General features: G+C 44.0%; 1 protein-coding gene across 12 annotated transcripts in view; it reads left to right on the forward strand.

The window, feature by feature from the left end:
• Window positions 1-19899, forward strand: part of LOC129192105 (dihydropyrimidinase-related protein 5-like) — a 52664-nt gene that overhangs the window by 9674 nt on the left and 23091 nt on the right. For 6 of the 12 annotated variants that reach the window (XM_054795667.1, XM_054795668.1, XM_054795665.1 and 3 more), the window contains 18 exons: window positions 589-907; window positions 2935-2981; window positions 4476-4622; window positions 10543-10884; window positions 12496-12861; window positions 13700-13856; window positions 13955-14101; window positions 14809-14853; window positions 14958-15037; window positions 15114-15226; window positions 15821-16004; window positions 16090-16174; window positions 17143-17288; window positions 17398-17488; window positions 17554-17702; window positions 17828-17913; window positions 18439-18508; window positions 18580-18698. In XM_054795667.1, the coding sequence (XP_054651642.1) occupies window positions 589-907; window positions 2935-2981; window positions 4476-4622; window positions 10543-10884; window positions 12496-12861; window positions 13700-13856; window positions 13955-14101; window positions 14809-14853; window positions 14958-15037; window positions 15114-15226; window positions 15821-16004; window positions 16090-16174; window positions 17143-17288; window positions 17398-17488; window positions 17554-17702; window positions 17828-17913; window positions 18439-18508; window positions 18580-18698 (2693 nt within the window). Of the gene's footprint in view, window positions 1-588; window positions 908-2934; window positions 2982-4475; window positions 4623-8672; window positions 9050-10542; window positions 10885-12495; window positions 12862-13699; window positions 13857-13954; window positions 14102-14808; window positions 14854-14957; window positions 15038-15113; window positions 15227-15820; window positions 16005-16089; window positions 16175-17142; window positions 17289-17397; window positions 17489-17553; window positions 17703-17827; window positions 17914-18438; window positions 18509-18579; window positions 18699-19899 lie in introns of those variants that run through there. The other 6 variants (XM_054795669.1, XM_054795674.1, XM_054795671.1 and 3 more) reach the window with 4 other exon arrangements.

Here is a 19899-nt window from a genome sequence, read left to right on the forward strand (position 1 = left end):
TGGTGGGCGTGTCTTTCTGGTGTAGCGTCCAAGCAGCCAACATTCTTGGCATGTTTGCGTGCCGTCGCAATAAAAGGCTGCAACACGGGCAGGAAGTCCCTCGCTCGCAGTAAAGGCGGTGAGCTTCCTGCATGACTGATCCCAGGAGGCACAGCAGGTGAAATGAAGCCGAGCTGAGTAGTGCGTGTGAGTGCTTTAGTTGCCCTTTTCTGTCTACTTCTCCTTCTGCTCCTGAAGCCGTGCACACAAAACATGCACCCCTACTGTGCTCCACAAGGTGGCACTGTTGTTCAACCCCTGTAAGTCTTGAAATTTCTCTCACAGCTCTGCAAAAGAACGCTGTGACTTTACTGTGTTTTGCAGAATCGCCACGGAATTTAGTACGTGCCTTTAGGGGACTGGTGAGCACGTGTGTGTCAGATGTGAGCAAGTTTGGTTGAAGAGCGTGCTCGCCGTCCAACAAAACGTCCTTGAGCGTAGTGTAATGATGCTAAAAGGTTATGTGTATCACATGTATGCTAGCATGTCTAACGAGGCATTTTAATGGGCGGGGCCACCAATGCTAACCGGCTTTCCCCGCGCTTGCAGGTAGGGATCTACTTCAAAGAGGCCGCCAGCGGAAACCCCCGCCCGGGGCCGTCGCTACCGCTGTCCTACAACGGGGACGTGGGCGGGCACAGAGACAGGACGTCCGACGCCTGCTTCCCCAAGCCGGAGAGGAGGGAAGTGGAGAACGGGATCCTCAGGGAGCCTTCATCCTCCTCCTCCTCCTCCTTCTCTTCCTCCTGCCGGCCGGAGGACAGCGTGCAGGCTCAGGGTCCCGCCCAGCAGGACAGACCGCTGCAGGACGGCCAGGCCGTGCCGCACAAGAAGCGAGGGAGGCGGAAACTGGAACACCCGACCAAATGTGAGTGCTGCTCTTGTTTCACTGGAGACCACAACATGTTTGGCACGCATGTCGGCATTGGTAGAAATAATAATAATCAGCATTATTATTATTATTATAAAGCTTCAAATATTTTGTTTTGTTTCTCATAATTTTCCAACTTTAAAAAGCAACGTTCTAGCACTAAAAGAATGTTATTTTTCCTGCATAATATGACAACATTATTCTTGTCAGATTACCACTGCAGTGTCACATGACTGCTGGTTTGTCTTTTTTTTAGTTTCCTTGTCAAATCATATTTTTAAAATGCGCCACAAATGGCCCACGGGCCGCACTTTGGACACCCCTGCACTGACCCATCCCCATGTCAGGTTCCTAGTAGTGGGGGTTCTATCCATCCAGGTGGATGGATTGGCTTCTAAGAGGGGTCTGTGAAGGACCCGAGCTCCTGCGCTGCGGTGAGACCTGGACTCGGTTCAGAATGGCAGAGTATCCGATAGCTCAGCGGGCAACCCTTGCTGCCTCCCCACAAACCAAAGAAACCCAGCGGCTCACTGATTTGTTCTGCAGTCATGAATCCCAAACAGAGGCCAGGATAGAAACGAGTCGCGCGGCAGGGCAGGAGACCAACAAAGAAGTGAAGAGGCTGCTAAGAGAGCGGACTGTTCAGAAAGGGCGGCCTGGAGTGGCGTTCTGATAACGTCTGAACTCAGCAAGGGGAATGTTTACTTTTAGCGGCAGCGCTTTTACGCTATGTTGAAATCACACCTCAAGCTTCTCCTGTCCAGCAGAAAAACATCTTCCTGCCGTCGTTGTGTTTTGCTTGGACGCTGCCTAAAGCTGCCCGGCTGACGTCCCTGCTGAGTGGAGAACAGGTCGGCTGTTGCGAATCACCTGGTTGACCTGTAATCACCACTAGCCGTCATTAGCTGCTGCTACTCTACTTGGCACACCTTTTGGCTGCTCCTGCAACTTGTCCATAAATATATCTCGATCTATCATTTAACATGGTTTGAAATGGGAATTCGGTGAGGAGGCATGAGATTGGGAGCTCGGTGAACTTGCTTACTGGTAAGCTTGTTGGACTTGCTGGCTTGTTATGTTCATTAAGCCCGTTCAGGCTCCCGGGTATGTTATTTTTGCTGTTAGGTAGTTCAGGTGTGTCCAAACGTCTTCCAGCAAGGGCCACAGGGCGGCGTATGCTAATCTAGATGCTAAATGTTCGACTGCTGTGTTTTGCTGCCACGTTGTAAATGAAAGCTTGCCTGAAGCAAGAGGAACGTTTCCTTCCTTCCACTTGACATGTATGACACCATCACACCCAATACGAACACCTTTTTCTCCTAAATGAACGTTTTTCTCGTAATTTACCACTTTTTTCACGTAAATTTACGACTTTATTTTTGAAACCTCGGATTTTTATTTTATGTGGCCCCAATACTCCGTCGTACCGGAGTGACTTATAGTCCAAAAAAGAAGCCAGTCGCATTTGTAGTTGCTATCTCGTGGTTTTACGCCAAAGAGCGGTCATCAAAGTCAATTTACCGTACCGGCCCAAATATAAGAGCACCTGCAATAGGAGACAGCCCCTCTTGTTTTTGGAAGAATATTATTCAAGACAAAATCAATGATGGAAAAAAAAGCAAAATGAATGAAATAAATGCTGGATTGCGGTGCATCTCTGTGGGGTCACTGCCGTGTGTGTGACTGGAAGAAAAGCTCGGGGAGACGTTGTTTGGCATTACCTGCTGATTTGTATGTGCAAATCTCGACACGCTCTTTAAGACATTCCACAAAGCATTTCTGCAGCGGAACCTGAACCCAAACGCCTCTTTTTTCTAGACCTCAAAATAATACAAATGAGAAAAATATGAATGGAATGACAAAAAAAGAAAACAGACAAAAAGAAAAGCTTTGCATGTATAAACCTCTGGACCTTCAATATAAGACAAGCTTTCTTTTTCAGACAAGAAAAAAACAAGCGTCCTTTATTCTGTCTTATTAGTCTAGCGTTGGTTCTCAAGGCTTCTGCTGTGTTTCCTCCGCAGACGTGGAGCACGCCGAGGAGGACGCCAGCCGGGCAGTGAACAGCGAGGTACGTTGGCGCAAGGTTCTTCCCGGGAGGCGTCCCAAACTTTCTAATGCTGGATTCTTACGCAGAAGCTTGCGTGCTAGCAAGCTGCTTTGTACCACCGCTAGCTGATGTTTTGGGATGCAAAAGAGGAGATGCTCATTTGGTACCAAGTCCCATCCCACGAGTGTTCTACTCATTTATTCTGGCAACCAGTTTTCAGGACACTAAGGACTGCAAAAGCGCTAGTCAAAGATCCTCTATATGACAGGAGCTGTTTTGAAAGACTTATTGCATAAAACTAGTCAAAGATAATCTGATGACGAGAGTGCAGCAGAAACACCAGTCAAAAGATCCTCTATATGACAGTGCTGTTTTTAAGATGCTACTCAAAGATCCTCAATACAACAGGAGAGCCCTGCCGTTGTTGATGTCCTATGGTAATAGTGCTAGTCAAAGATCCTCTATAAGACAGAAGCTGTTTTTAAGGACCTCCTGCAAAAAACACTAGTCAAAGATCCTCTATGTGACAAGACTGCTCTGCTGTTTTTTAGGACCTATGGCAAAAACACCAGTCAAAGATCCTCTATATGACAGAAGCCTTTTTTAATGTGCCCAGTCAAGGATGCTAGTCAAAGATCCTCTATATGACAGAAGCCATTTTTAAGCTGCCCAATCAAAAACGCTAGTCAAAGATCCTCTATATGACAGAAGCTGTTTTCATGGCCCTAAGCTAAAAATGCTAGTCAAAGATCCTCTTTATATGACAGGACTACTGAGCTATTCAAAAATGCTATTCAAAGATGTTCTATATGACAGGAGCTGTTTGTAGGGGCTGTTTTTCAGGACTTACTGCAAAAAAAGAAAGCCAAAGATCCTCTAATGAGAGGACTTGTCCATAAACACCAGTCAAAGATCCTGGACATGACAGGAGCCCTGTGCTGTTTTTAAGGACTTCCTGCAAAAATGCCAGGCAAAGATCCTTAATATGACAGGAGTGCTCTGCGGTATTTAAGGTGTACCTGAAAAAAATGAAAAGACAGGGGCTGTTTTTAAAGCTCTACTGTAAGCTCTTATAGAGTGGCTCTGCCAGTCGAAGATCCTCAAGATGACAGGAGTGCTGTGCTCTTTTTAAGGACCTGCTTCAAAAGAGCTTGTCAAAGATCTTCATTATGATGGAAGTCGTTTTTAAGGTCCTGCTGTAAAAACGCTAGTCAAAGATCCTCTATACAACACAAGCTGTCTTTAAGGCCCCAATATGAAAACACGGTGTTGTTCAGGGAGCGGCTGTAGATTTCAAGTGACGGGCCCATGTGACCAGTGGGTGGGGTTTGCCAGTGCTGGCCCAAGCTCCCAGATGGACGCCGGTTGGGTGTGTTTTCGTGCGAAGTCGTTTGTGTCGCTCGCCGAAAGGAAGCGTGGAGGCGGGTTGCCGGGCAGACTCCGGGGGCGTCGATGAAAGCGGCTCATTTGTCTTGTTGTTGTTGTTGTTGTTGTTGTTGTGACCGCCTCAAACAGGGAGGTCGCGGGAGGCTGCGAGGGGGCGTCGGCTGGGAGGTCAGCCTTCGCCAGAGGCCCGTGCCCAGGGTCACCTTCCAGGCCGGTGACCCGTATTACATTAGCAAGCGGACCAGGGAGGAGTGGCTGGCCAAGTGGAAGATGGAGGTGAGTACCGCAGCCCCCGCCACCTGACATCAGGCGTGGAGCACACCTCGGCCGAGCGTGTGTGACGGCTCGTCTGACACCACATGAAGGGTTCTTGCAGTGGCGCCCGCGTTTCCTTCCTTCGAGCTGCCAGTTGTTACTGAGGTTTTTTTTCGGGGTGGGGGAGGAATGGCATGCGGCTGTGCTGAACTGTTCTTCTTGAGTAGTTTCTGAAGGCCTCCTGCAGAGGAACACTTGTTGCTAGCTCGTCTTTCCTTCTGGTTCCTTTCCGGTTCAGGAGTTCAAAGGGTCGTCAACATCAGTTTGGAGGAACGGAAGTGTGTTTATGGCAGGGGTGTCCAAACCTTGTCCTCCAGCGTGGGCCACGTGGTGAAACATGAAAGGATGCCACTTTGATCTAGTAAAGCAACACGTGTAGATATGCTAACTCATTCCTGTGTGCTTCATCGCAGCTTTGTCACGTGCTGGAGGTGCAAGCCTGTTATTACAGGAACAGCTACTTCACTCTTGGCTCTTTTTTGACTTTATTCCCATAACATTATGACTTTATTCCCATAACATTATGACTTTATTCCCATAACATTACGACTTTATTCCCATAACATTACGACTTTATTCCTATAACATTATGACTTTATTCCCATAACATTACGACTTTATTCCTATAACATTATGACTTTATTCCTAGGTAGGGTAAAAGGTAATATTAGCAATGATATAGGTACTACATGTACGTGTATACATATACAGTATATGTGTATGTATGTAAATATGAGTTTGGATGCAGTAGTAATATTAAACCAGGATAATTCATGAAAAAAACAATAATAAAAGTGATATAATAATACGTAATGATAAATGTTATTTCGGGTGTTCGTAAGTTGGGGACCTAGTGTACGTTGAGTTCATCTCGTGAAATGACAACCTTTTTCTCTTAATATTTCAACTTTATTATAGTAAAATTACATCTGCATTTTTGGTATTTCCGCTCTTGTTGTTTGTTTTTTTAACTTTCTTCAAGTACATTTTCTTGACTTAATTGTGATTTTATTGCTGTAATATTCTGACTTGACTCTCATAACATGACATCTTTGTTTGCAACCAGGCTGTCCAAAAATTGCAGCTTTGTTTTTCTTTAAAAAGTAACACATTTTTCTTGAATATTTCAAGTCTATGCGACTAAAATGACTTCATATGTCCTCATAATATTATGAGTTTATTCTCATGAAATTAAACATTTTTTCTCATAATATTGTAAGTTTATAATAGTAAAATGTCTGCTGGGGGTTTCTTATATGTTCTTCTCTTAATGATGGCTTTATTGCAATATACAAGTAATATTTTGACTTTATTCTTGTAACATTATAATTTTTTCCTCAACCTAATTGTCCTTTTTTTGTTTTTTTTCTTTAATATTTCAACTTTATGTTACCAAAATGACATTATTTTCCCTCTCCACTTTTTCTCGTTAGATTTACAATTTTTCTCTTCATATTTTGACTTTATTTTGTAAAGTTACTGCTGATTTTTCCATTTTTGCCGTTTTTTTTTTTTTTTAAAGTTTTTCTGTCAAATGATATTTTTAGAATGCGCTGCGGGCCAATAAAAAACAGCCGTGAGCCGCAAATGTCCCCTAGGCCCGCAGGTTGGCCCCCGTGTGTATGCGATGTGTACGTGGGACAAGCGCTACCGTGCGTACCGTATGTCCCACACTCCCCCGTACCCTCCCCCCTGGCCTGGTGCTAATGCACACGAGGCTAAAGCGTGACGTTTGTAGCAAATTTTCGGCCGAGCTTGTGAGACGGGCTCCTGGCGGGCTGCCAAGGTTTTGCTAGTCGGACGCCGAAGTCGCCTTCAGCCAATCACAAACGTGCTGGCCGACCACCTGACCCTGAATTCCCAGACAAAGAAATGCTCATGCTTTTGAGGGAGAAAGGGGTGGGGGGGGCACCCCCCTCCACACTGGATGATGAGGCTGGTGGCGTGTTTGGGCATGTGCACCGCGCGTGTTTGTTTGCTAGCACCGGAAGCGTTAGCGTGCACGTCCGCAGTGTGAAAGGAAAAATATGCTGACTGCAGCTATTTCCAAAAGATGTGTTGTGGACCATCCCCAGCCTAAAGGGGGGGTTGGGGGGCGGGGAGGCATGCAAGGAGGAGAAGTTTTTCCCCTTTGGCTCAAAGTGTTTGCTGTTTCACTGCGGGTCCCGAAATATGCTCATTTATCCTTTTGGCCGCACTGGACTGTTTGACTTGCAACAAAGGAACAGGAAGTAGACGGCCTCAAGTACGTCGTGCTTCCTGACAAATCACAAAAACTTGATTTGACCTGGAAGGCCATCATTGACCTGCATCTGAAACACCACCAATACGTTCAATAATGCAAGCCAGTGAAAAAAACAAACAAACGCATTCATTTTACAAGAATAAAGTCAAATTATGAAGAAAAACAAGTATGAGAGTAAGATAGAGAGTAGTATTAGGAGGAAAAATAATGTCCTTTTCCGAGCATGAATTTGTAATATTAAAGATGATTTTTGGTCGACGAAAACCAAACAAAACAAAGTTGTAATTTTTGGAAAATGAGGTTGCGGAAAAAGTTAGGATATTTTATGTTATGAAATGTTATGGGGGTGAAGTCGGAATTACGAAGAAATAGTTGAAATAGTTGGAAAATAAAAAAACAGCAGCGGAAATGTAAAAAAACAGCTGTCGTTCTGTGAGAATAAAGTCAAAGCATGAAGAGAAAAATGTCGCATTTTAACGAGGAGAAATGGCGCACGAAAGCCTTGTGATGTTATGAGGAAAAATGATGTGTTTTAGTAGCATGAAGTTGAAACGGTAAAGAAAAAACAAACACAACAAGGAGTGAAGTTGTCATTTTTGGAAAATTAGGTTGCGGGAAAAGTGATAACGTTCAAGAGAGTAACGTCCAAATATTACGGCAATAAAGTCGCAACTACGAGAAGAAAGTTTACCATTTTTTCTCGTTGGAATACGACTTTTTTCTTTTGATATTTTGACTTTATTCTGGTAAAATGACAGCTGTTTCATCAGCATTTCAATGATTTCAACTTTCTATTGAGGTTTCATTGCCGTAATATTGTGACTTTTTCCTCAACCTCATTTTCCAAAATGTACCTCTTTATTCGACTTCTTATTTAAACATGCACGATGTCGCTCAGGAGGGCTCTTCTCAGTTTTGGGTGACTTTTTGGTGTCGGGAGGGAATTTTTCTGGTTTCCTTTTTTGTTTTTTTTTTAATATTATGTAAGTGAACAAATCAAAGTGCGTGCGTGCGCATGTGTGACTTTTTACTTCTTAGAATACAACTTCTTTCACATTTTGGCTCCACTTCATCAGATTACTGCACATTTCTTTTCCATTTTTGCTGTGTTGTTTTTTTCTTTTGACTTCAATGCTATTTTTGAATGTCTCGGGCTAACCAGCAGCACCAAATGGCCCCCGGGCCACACTTTGGACACCCCTGTGAGAAATGTGTTGATATTTGGTGCTCATAAACACGTAGTAGTGTGGAAGATGAGGGGTGGGGGCCGATACAGCAGTGAAGCTGGTGGTGTCCTAATGGAGACTTTGTGGGACGTCACCTAACTTGGGTGACGTCCCAGGTTAGGCTCGGCTCTCTTCTTCTCTTCTTCTCTCCTCTTCATTTCTTCTCTTCTTCTCGCTTCTTCTCTTCTCTCTTCTTGTCTCTTCTTCTCTCTTCTTCATTTCTTCTCTTCTTCTCTCTTCTTCTCTCTTCTTCTCTTCTTCTCTCTTCTTCTCTTCTTCTCTCTTCTTCTCGCTCCCCCCCCCCCCGCTGCTTGTGTTTGATCATGAAAAGTCTTCCTGAGCTGTCAGGGACGGGCAGGCGCGCGGAAATGATAAAGACCACATTGTGAGTCTTGGTTAGATCCTTTACACTAACCCCCCCACCCCAGTCTTTCTAGAAGAGTCTTACACACACACTGGGAGCGTGAGGCCCCCTCCCAAAAAGAGAGGGAGTGCATTTCCAACTGGGAAGAAGTCCAAAGGCAAATCTCTCTTATAGCCACTGTACTTTCACTCCTCCCCCACCCAGTGTCCCCCCCCCCCCTTGGACCTTATAGCGGCCGTAGCAGAAACACCACCACCTCAGGCGCAAGTCCTGTTTCCAGATTGTCTGTCGGCGTGCACGAGCATGCACGGGCGTGTTGCGGGTCGGGTTCAGTGGGCCATCTGGAAGCAACACTGACTCCAGTGTGCACATGCGGCCTGAGGCCTGTGAAGCGCCCGGCCGCCGCTGCAGCATGGATATTTATACAGCACTTCTCCTTCGAGCAGGAGGCCCTGCCTCCTCTTAAAGGGGCTATTGTTTACGGAGAGAGCGGAGGTTCTTCTGGGGGTTTTTTGCATGCTTGCATTGGGAACCTGAGAGGGGCTGGAGCACAGTAAGTGAGCACAGCTGTGTGGCGCCTATAGTGTGACCAGCGTTTACATGCTAAACTAGCACGGCTTGCACGAAGGGGGACAGCTGTCAGGATTGCAATGAGCCAGGATCCTCTCTGATCCAAAGGGTCAGGTACCACCACATCCAAACCACAACACTGACAAGCCTCTACGATGCTATGCTAGGCTAGGCTAGGCTATGTTGCTAGCTGTTAAAAGGAAACACTTGGTGGGTTAGCGTTCTAACTCTTTTATGTGTGTGAAAGCATGAGAAGGTGTTTTGTGTTCACATTTTTGAGACTTGTGGCGTAACTGTGTTAGCGAGCCAAGAACTACGGAGTCAACCACTGATGACATCATAGACGGGTGACGGAAATATTTGGAAAATGTCAACAAAAACGGTGAAAATGGGAAACAAACAGCAAAGACTGACTTGGAAAATTAGGTTGCAGAAAAAGTAAAGAATTACTAGAATAAAGTTAAAATATCACGGGAATAAAGTCATCATTCAGAGAATAAAAATGACAAGAAGAAAGTTGAAATAGTTGGAAAATAAATAAAAACAACAACAGCAGAAATGGAAAAAGCAGTGCTGTAATTTAATGAGAATGACGTCAAAATATTTAGAGGAAAAAGTTGCAATTTTAGGAAAATAAAGTTTAATATTAGGAGGAAAAATAATGTCATTTTAGTTAAAATATTCAAGAATCATTATTAGTTTTTGTAAGTCTTAATATTATGAAAAACAAAACAAAATGAAGTTGTCATTTTTGGAAAATTAGGTTGGGGAAAGTTCCAATATTATGGGATTAAAGCACTGGTTTGCAATTATTTTCTGTCATGCCCCCCAGGGGTCCCACCCCCAATTTGACATACTATTGAGAACCTGATCATGTGTATTGATGCATCTGTACCGTGCAGACTGGACTCCAAACTGAAAGCAGGAAAATGCCACAAAATGGAGCGCTGGGAAGCGTGCCAGCGTATTCAAGAGTCAAATTGCAAGTTGAGTACGATAAATTAGTACATGTTGGCAGGTGTGCACTAACTTTGAAAGTACTCTCTGCCTCTCACATCCCCCCCGCACTCACCCCGTCCCCCAGGAGGTCCCGCCCCACTATTTGAGAAGCTGAAATAGGGCGTTCCCTCGCTATAACGCGCTTTACTTTCATTGAGGACGTGCTGAAGGAAGGTAGGACGTCCGCAGCTGTAGGGCACCATCACGGAATAAATGAATGTTCAGTTTGTACCATCAAGAAGGCAAAAAGGGCTTGAACCGTCCACAACAAGACCACGGAGAGGCCGCCTCTGCATACATGAACACACGTGAAGCCCTCATGGAGGAAGGGGGATATCCTGGAGGCATCACTGATTCAGCCCAAGGCCCCAGGCGTGATCCGTGCTTTCAAGGCCCTCTACATGCGCAACATACATGTACAGTATGTCTGAGAAAAGGGTATCAAGTGTGTGGTTTTCCACTGTCGCTGTGTTCCAGGCAGAGAAAAAGGCCAAACTGATGTCAGCCATGAACGCAATAACCGACCCCGACGACGAGAAGGAGACGAAAGAGAGCCGGAAACAAGAACTCTCCCTGAGTCAGTGTCCACCGCCTTCCGAGCAGCAGCAGCCTCCGCCTCCGCCGCACAGTCTGCCTCAGTTGAAGCCTCAGCATCCGTCGCAATCACAGCCGTCACTCCCGCAGCAACAGCAGCAGCAGCAGCAACAGCAGCCTACTGACCCCGCCTCCCCCACTGTAGCCACCACCCCCGAGCCCGTGGCCATCGTAGGCGGAGACAAGACATCCCCCAAGTCTGGAGACACTGAACCAGAGTATGAGGTAAGGAGCGTCCCAATGCTACTTTTTCAACCCCGATACAATACCGATGTTGCAGCCTTGATATCAGTCCGGTTACGATATCAGCTTAACTTTCATGACTCGGCACTCGGCTGTCACATCTTTTTCGCATCTTTCTGTAGAAATAATATGACAAAGAATAATATAGTATTGGAATGCTTTTATTGAATTTATTCCTTTTCTAAACTAAACTAGCATATCAAAAAAATATTCCAAGTAATATTTGTACAAATGTCACTTCTTATTTAGAATTTGTTCTTGTAAGATTAGAAGGTTTTCCTTGTAATGTTCAGACTGAACCGTCGTCATGTTTTGCATTTATCCTTACAAAAATGACGCCTTCTTTTTCTCATCATTTCCAACTTCAGTCTCGTAATATTTTGAATTAATTCCTGGAGAATTTTGAAAATGGTCTCTAAATATTCCAATTTTAGCCTAGTAATTTGGGCATTTTTTTGTGGGGAAAAAAAACATAATTTGATTGAATGTATTGTCGTTAAATGACCACGTTTCCTCCCAAACTGTCATAATATTTGCAATTTATTCTCAAAATAATATTACAATCAAAATAATATAATAAAATTTCTACAAATACACTAATTTCCCAACTTACAAACATCTGACTAGCGAACATTCGGAGATACGAACAAAGCCGACTGGTCTATATTTTATTTTATTTTGCCTTGTAGTCGCTCAATCAGTATTTCTACTGCTACTGTACATGCTTGACCAGTAGAGGGCACTGTGACACTGCTAATGGGACCAACAGAGGAAGAGTTAGACTGGGGAGATACAGTGTAAAGCTAAATGGAAAGCTAAATGATACAACCCTGACAGAGCGTGTGATTATTAAGTTGATGAAGAGTTAATAGGCCTGCTTAATTCTACACCACCCACAGAACACTACCTCTTTTAGAAGAGTCTAACCACCACCACCATTTGTCCTTTTTTTCAATATCTCCTCCTCCAACTCCTCCACAACGACGTATGCTCGACCACTCCTCTTCAAAGGTAAATAACATTTATCATTACGTATTATTATATCACTTTTATTATTGTTTTTTTCATTAATTATCCTGGTTTAATATTACTACTGCATCCAAACTCATATTTACATACATACACATATACTGTATATGTATACACGTACATGTAGTACCTATATCATTGCTAATATTACCTTTTACCCTACTTAAGAACAATTCCACTTAAGAACGGTCGTCTGGAACCAGTTGTGTTCGTTAGTTGGGGACTTAGTGTATTGTGATTTTTTTTTCTCATAAGACAACAACTTTTTGCATTTGTCATTATTAGTATTGTCATAAAGTTTTGCACTTTCGGCTCACAACATTTTGAATTGATTCTTGTAAAATTCTGACATTTTTTTCAAAATTTGTTGTTTTTTTTGCAACATTGCAGCGAATCTTGATCATTTTTATTGTATTTATTTTTGTAAAAGGACAGCTTTCCTCACGATACTGTAACATTTCTACAGCCCAATTAGAAAATCTTGCTGATACACAAATCCCACCTCCTTTTTTGGCGACTAAGATCCCAGATCCTCGTTTCCTTTACATCTCGCTGCGTTTGCAGGACGATCGCGGTTTTGGCATCGGCGATCTGATCTGGGGGAAGCTGCGAGGGTTTTCGTGGTGGCCGGGACGCGTCGTGTCCTGGTGGATGACGGGACGGAGCAGAGCCGCCGAGGGAACCAGATGGGTCATGTGGTTCGGAGACGGAAAATTCTCAGTGGTCAGCATTTCCTTCTTGGAGAGTTTCTACGTACGTAGCTTCCCTTGCCATCACGTGACATCACTGACAGGGAACGACCTTTTCTGGATGCTTTGGCAGGTTTGCGTTGAGAAACTCTTGCCTTTTAGTTCCTTCAACAATGCCTTTCACCAAGCAACCTACAACAAGCAGCCTATGTACAGGAAAGCCATCTACGAGGTGCTTCAGGTATGCTACACCCCCCAACCCCCCCAACATCTGCAGACCCCTGAAGTTCAGGCGTAGCATCAGCAGCTGAAATGTTTCACATGCCCAAACCCAGTGGTGTCCAAAGTGTGGCCTGGGGGGCATTTAGTCTAAACTATGAAAGAGAAAATAGCAAAAAATGAAAAAAGCAGTAATTTTACAAGAGTAAAGAAAAAAACAAAGTAAAAAGTTGAAATATGAGACAAACAAAACAAGCATAAAGTTGCAATTTTAAAGACAGCAGGTTGGGTCAAAGTTCTAATATTACAATACAGTCCAAATATTATGAGAATGCAGACATAACATTAAGAGGCAAAAACATGGATGACAATAAAGGTAAAATATTTGTAAAAAAAATGTGTAATGTCATGACAAAAGGTTCATACTAATAACACGCTTGGTCACGACTGATAACACCAAGCTGACATGCATGCTTTAAATGTAAGAAACATCTTTGCACATCCACATGGGTTGGTTGACGAAATGGAAACGTGGCCCACACATCCTTTGATTTTTCAGTATGCAGCCCTCGCTGGAAAAAGCTTGAACACCTTTGCCCTAACTCCTCTAACCCTAATCATAACCCCTGCCCCGTAAACCTAACCCTGCCCTAACTCCTCTAACCCTTAAACCTAAATCTAACCCTAACCCCTACCCCTTAACCCTAACACTACCCCTACCCTAACACCTACCCCTTAAACCTAACCCTGCCCTAACCCCTCTAACCCTTAAAACTAACCCTAACCCTACCCTTTAAACCTAAATCTAACCCTAACACTACCCCTTAAACCTAACCCGAACCTCTAACCCTAATTCCCAGGCGGCAGGCAGCCGAGCAGGCAAAGTGTTTGATGCCTGCCCTGACAGCGATGAGAGCGAAACCTCCAAATCGGTGGAGCTTCTGAACAGGGAGATGATAGAGTGGGCCATGGCAGGGTTCCAGCCTAGCGGACCTCAAGGTTTGGAGCCACCAGAAGGTAAGAAAGAGACAAAAAAGTCAAGCTTCAACTCTGATGTCTTTCATGATGAAACTGATGGCTGCACAATCAATCCCCCCTGTGGTCGGTACCCCCAGAGGAGCGCAACCCATACAAAGAGGTTTACCCGGAAATGTGGGTGGAGCCAGAAGCAGCGGCCTACATGCCTCCGCCGGCCAAAAAGCCTCGCAAAAGCACAGCAGAGAAACCCAAGGTCAAGAACATCATCGACGAAAGGACGCGAGGTAAGCAACCTCGCCTGTCATTTCTCGTTGGAAGCAAAGCGCGGACTCGCCTCGAGGAGAACGTTACGCTTAGTGGCTGCAGATGTGAGCAACGACAAAACAATGATGTGAAAAAACTGCAACCAGCACCGCACGCCTGTCCATCAATACTTTACTGCTGGTCCCAAAAGGCTTAACCCCCGTCCAGTAACCCCTGCTTAAGCATAAGGACAAACATTTAAAAATTGTGTTTTGTTTTTTTTTTACATTTTGCCTGTAAAGACCAACCTGGGGTGATGTGATGTGTTTTCTGCAAAAAAGAAATGGCCAATTTTCGGAGAAAAAAAAAATTGGGGGGGACGAAAAGAGCAGCGAATTTGCAGATCTATGAATGCTAAATCGCAACTGTTCGCTGTTCCACTGTGGGTATTTTTGGGTTCTCCGTAACAGATTCATGTGGGGTACCGCAGGGATCTGTTCTGTGACCCTTCCTGTAGCATCAAATGTTTTCCATTCTTTTGGTGCATATATATATTGGACGAAGGACACCTGTCCGTCAATATATTAAGACTTCAGGTCACATGAAGCTGACTCCTGTGGCGTACAGCAGGCATCCGTCCTAGCACCGTTCGTGCTCCTAAATGCGAGTCATCAAGTAGCGTAACAATAAGCTCTGAAAGCATTTCCAGACTGCATTTACTTATTCTACCTTGTTTTTGCCGCCTCAGAGAGACTCATTCATGAAGTTAGACAAAAGTGCCGCAGCATCGAGGGTAAGTCGCCCGAGCGCTCAGGGAAGCCAATTTGATTTTGCACATGCGCCACCTCAGACATCATTTCGTCATGTCTGACAACTGCTGATCATTTCTCCCCACAGATATTTGTATCTCGTGTGGAAGTCTGAACGTCAGCATCGAGCACCCGCTGTTTGCAGGAGGAATGTGCCAGGGCTGCAAGGTCGGCTTTCACTCGCCGCCAACTACTGGCTGCTTCAAGTATTTCTCCTAACATAACAGCGCCTTCTGTTTTTCAGAACTGCTTCCTGGAGTGTGCGTATCAGTACGACGACGACGGCTACCAGTCGTACTGCACTATCTGCTGCGGTGGACGCGAGGTGCTCATGTGCGGGAACAACAACTGTTGCCGGTGAGCTGCAGCTCACGTATTATTATGTTTGTCTTACTGTTACAGCTCACGCATTATTACGTTTGTCTTACTATTACAGCTCACGTATTATTACGTTTGTCTTACTATTACTATTACTTAATTTCCGCAAAGTAGGATACCTTGTTTATAAATGGAATATTTTCATAGTTGTAAAGCTGTTTACGACCTTCTAAATACATGTTTTAACATTATTAGAGCCCTCTAGACATGAAATAACACCCCTATAGTCACCTTTACACTCCTATTACCCAATATAGTACACATAATAAGAGACAATAAGATGTATTAAGCATAGAAAACCTGTTTACGACCTTCTAAATACGCTTTTTAACATTATTAGAGCCCCCTAGACATGAAATAACACCCCTATAGTCACCTTTACAATATTATTACCCAATAAAGTAGACATAATAAGAGAAAATAGGTCATAAATAAGTCATCACACATGTTAGCATTGGGAGAGTTCCTTGTTTTTCAATTCCGGTTTGCGTAGAGTACTTCCTGTGGTGGCTGTCATCATTGTAACATTTCTCATTGTCTTATTTCTGTCTTATATGTCTTATTTTCTGTCAGGTGCTTTTGTGTGGAGTGCGTCAACCTCCTGGTCGGCCAAGGAGCGGCCCACGCCGCAATCAAAGAGGACCCGTGGAACTGCTTCATGTGCGGCCAAAAGGGGGCGTACGGCCTGCTGGAGCGTCGCGCTGACTGGCCCTGCCGGCTCCAGCACTTCTTCGCCAACAATCACGACCAGGATTTTGTAAGTACGCTCCCTCCTTGAATTCACGTCAAATGGATTTCTTTTCTCCTCACGTGTCACCGCATGGTCGGCTGCGGCGCTTCAGGAACCGCCAAAGCTTTACTCCCCGGTTGTGGTGGAGAACAGGAAGCCGATTCGGGTCTTGTCGCTATTTGACGGCATAGCAACAGGTGAGACCTTTTATGACGTTTTTTCCATAATAATACGAGTTTATTCTTGCCAAATTGCATCTTTTGTTGTTTTGCAGATTATGACTTTTTTTCTTAATATTTTGAATTTATTCCCGCTGTTTTTAATTTTCCAACTATTTCATTTCAGCTTTCCTCTTGTAAAATCTTCTTTGTTCCCATAATATTTTTTTATCTTAAAAAAATAATATTAATTACAATAATAATAATAATTATAATACTTATAATATTAACAATTATATTAATTATAATAATATTAATAATCTAAAAATAATGTATTTTTTCTTTATTTCAACATTGTTACTAAAATGCAATTTTTCCTCACCTTACGAGTTTATTCTCGTAAAGTTGCAACTTTTTTTTCTTAACATTTTGGCTTTGCTCTGCTGTTTTCCATTTCTGCTGGCGATTTGTTTGTATCATTTTCAGGATATTTCAACTATCTTTTTGTATATTGTCCTCTCCTAATATTTTCTTTTTATTGCCATGTTATACATTTCCCCCAACCAAGTTTCCAAAAATTACAACTTTATTCATTGTTTTCAACAACTTTTTTTCTTGAATATTTCAACATCATGCCACTAAAATGCTATTTTTCCTCGTACTTTTACTTTATTCTTGTGAATTGATTTTTTTCCCTGCTAGATGACAGCTTTTCTTTTAATATTTTGACTTTTGATTGACTTTCCCATTTTTACTGCTGCTGTTGTTTTCTTTAAGTTTCCTCGTTAAATTACATTTTTAGACTGCGGCCCGATAAAATCACAGCCCCCGGGCTGCACTTTGATGTAATACCTCGGTTCTTATAATATTAGTAATAATATACGTATTATTATTATTATGAGTATCATTATTGCAGTAGTCATGATTAAAAATGTATTAAGAATGGTGAATCCATCTTCCGAGCCTTGTTTGTCCGATCCCTGACGTAAGATTCCAATGTGGCGCAGGGCTGCTGGTGCTGCGAGATCTGGGCATCGAAGTGGGCCGCTATGTGGCCTCGGAGGTGTGCGAGGACTCCATCAGCGTGGGGATCGTGCGGCATCAGGGTCGCATTATGTACGTGGGCGACGTGAGGAGCGTCACGCGCAAACACGTGAGTCCGCCTCGCCGGATAGTCTTTATCTGCCAGGCTCTGTAATTGGTGACTCATGCGGGACTGCCGGTGAGCGTCCCATAAAGGGTTCGTCTTCTTATCTTCACAGATTCAAGAGTGGGGTCCTTTTGACCTTGTTATTGGTGGGAGTCCGTGCAATGACCTCTCCATAGTCAACCCTGCAAGGAAAGGCCTTTACGGTGGGTTGAAGGTCGCTTGCAGTGGGGTCCGCATGGTTGTTTCACAGCCCGTTTCTGTCCCGCAGAGGGCACGGGGCGCCTGTTCTTCGAGTTCTACAGGCTGCTGCACGAGGCTCGGCCAAAGACGGGCGAAGAGCGGCCGTTCTTCTGGCTCTTCGAGAACGTGGTGGCCATGGGTGTCAGTGATAAGAGGGACATATCTCGCTTTCTAGAGGTCAGCAGAAGTTGACTTGGTCACACACCTGACATACTGTGATGGAATGATGCCCCCTGGTGGTGATGGTTCTTTACAATTACAAGCTGCCATCTTACTGGATCTTTCTGTCCCCCGGTCGCCAGTGCAACCCGGTGATGATTGATGCCAAGGAGGTGTCGGCCGCCCACCGTGCCCGCTACTTCTGGGGTAACCTGCCTGGCATGAACAGGTCTGTGGGTGAATGGTGAGGGAAGCAGCGTCCACTCTGTCTCAAACGTCCAGCAAACCAGCTCGCTTTGCTGGGTTTCTTGAGTCAGTGGAAGCGTTATAGTACGACTTTGCTCTTGCAAAATTACAACTTTTTTCTCGTTAGATTACAACTTTTTTCTCGTAATATTTTGTCTTTATTCTTGTAAAATGACTGCCGATTTTCCATGCTGTTTTTTTTCCACTTTTCCTGTTAAGTGATATTTTTTAGAAAAAAAACAGCCACGGGCCGCATATGGCCCCCAGGCCACACTTTGGACTCCACTGTTTTGGACTCTCCAAAAGTTTCCAAAAAGCTCACGTGTGTCGATTTGTCACTAGTTGCGAGTAGCTGAATACTGGCTAAATAGATGTTTGTAACATTGATCCCTCCTGCTACATCTTCTTATTCTCTTGTGATGGTTTTGATATACTGTAAATGATGGTTGCTGGGCCAGCAAGAAGGCTTTTGATTTGTCCTCGTTTGTCTCCTCTTCATTGTCCTCAGGCCCCTGACGGCCATGTGCACCGACAGGTTGGACCTGCAGGACTGCTTAGAACACGGAAGAACCGCCAAGGTGAGCCACGCGCCGCATCATCGCGGCTTTTTCCGAGCCTCACGTGAATGTTTGTGTGTCCTGTGCGGAAGTTTGACAAGGTGAGGACCATCACCACCAGGTCCAACTCCGTCAAGCAGGGCAAAGACCAGCACTTCCCCGTCTTCATGAACGAGAAGGAGGACATACTGTGGTGCACCGAGATGGAGAGGTAACGGCACGGTCCACACCTTCACGCTACACCACTACACTGAAGTTCGGCTCCCCACGTTACGCTTTAGATGGTGTCTGGTGCCAAATGCTAGCATCGAGCGGTGCCGAAAAGTGGGACGGTTTAGGACTCAAGACTCCTCCACTAGACAAATCATGGATATTGCCATGCATTGCAGCGCTTCACATGCATGCGTGCATTTGTGGCAGTCGGCTACGTGTACATTGGGATCGCCACAAATAGATTTGGTGCGATACGTTTGCCCTCGCGTACAAACACATTATAACGGGACTGTCTGCGTACCTCACACGTGCCACATGAAAACACGTCATGCGCATCAGAAGCCACAGCTGGTGTGGCTGTGCACCATAACGCATACGTTCCGCCTACAATGGCGTGTCCTCGCCACGTTGCGCTTCCGATTTAGCAGCATTTTCAAAAATGTATTGAATGAATAAAGCATGCTGTTTGGTGGTTGACTACGGTTTATTATAAGTCCAAAAATATGCATGCCTAAGCATACCTGTATGTGCATGGCTCAGATCAATGGTACCCAAGTGTTACATTTAAAATGTCAAACTGGTGGATAGACCTTGGTAATGTTATCAACACAAACTTCAAACATTGCAAAACACACACCCAACATACCAGAGCTGGAGACATCTTCCATTTCCCATAGCAACCCTCCCAAGTTCACTCTTTCTTAAATGTAAAGTACATAACTCGGTGTCCACTCGGTGTTAGACTTTTGTTCAAATAATCTTATTTTACTCTTTTATACACAAAAAAATCCCTTTAGTTGCAGAGTTGAGTAATTATTCCATGAATATATACCATTGTAATCATCATGGGGTTTGTTTTTCCATGGAATTATGTTCTGCAAAATTTTCATCGGCAGGAGGACACGAAGATTATGTACTTTTCACTAATGATTACACAACAGTTATTAGAATATTTGAATAAAACACATTAGAAACCAATTTCAGACATCATTCTTTAATTCTAAGTAGAAATCATGACAAAATGATCAGAGAAAATATTGTTAATTTCACAACAAAAGTAGACATGTAACATTTCAATGTCCAAATATAGACACTTTTTAGAACATAGCCGTGCTAGCGCAAAATAAAACCATGAACAGGCTTAATTTATGGTTTGGTAAGCTTCCTCACTCTATAAACGTCAGAGTGATAGGGATAGT

This window comes from Dunckerocampus dactyliophorus, chromosome 13 (assembly GCF_027744805.1).
Source record: "Dunckerocampus dactyliophorus isolate RoL2022-P2 chromosome 13, RoL_Ddac_1.1, whole genome shotgun sequence".
In the NCBI taxonomy this organism is placed as follows: Eukaryota; Metazoa; Chordata; class Actinopteri; order Syngnathiformes; family Syngnathidae; genus Dunckerocampus; species Dunckerocampus dactyliophorus.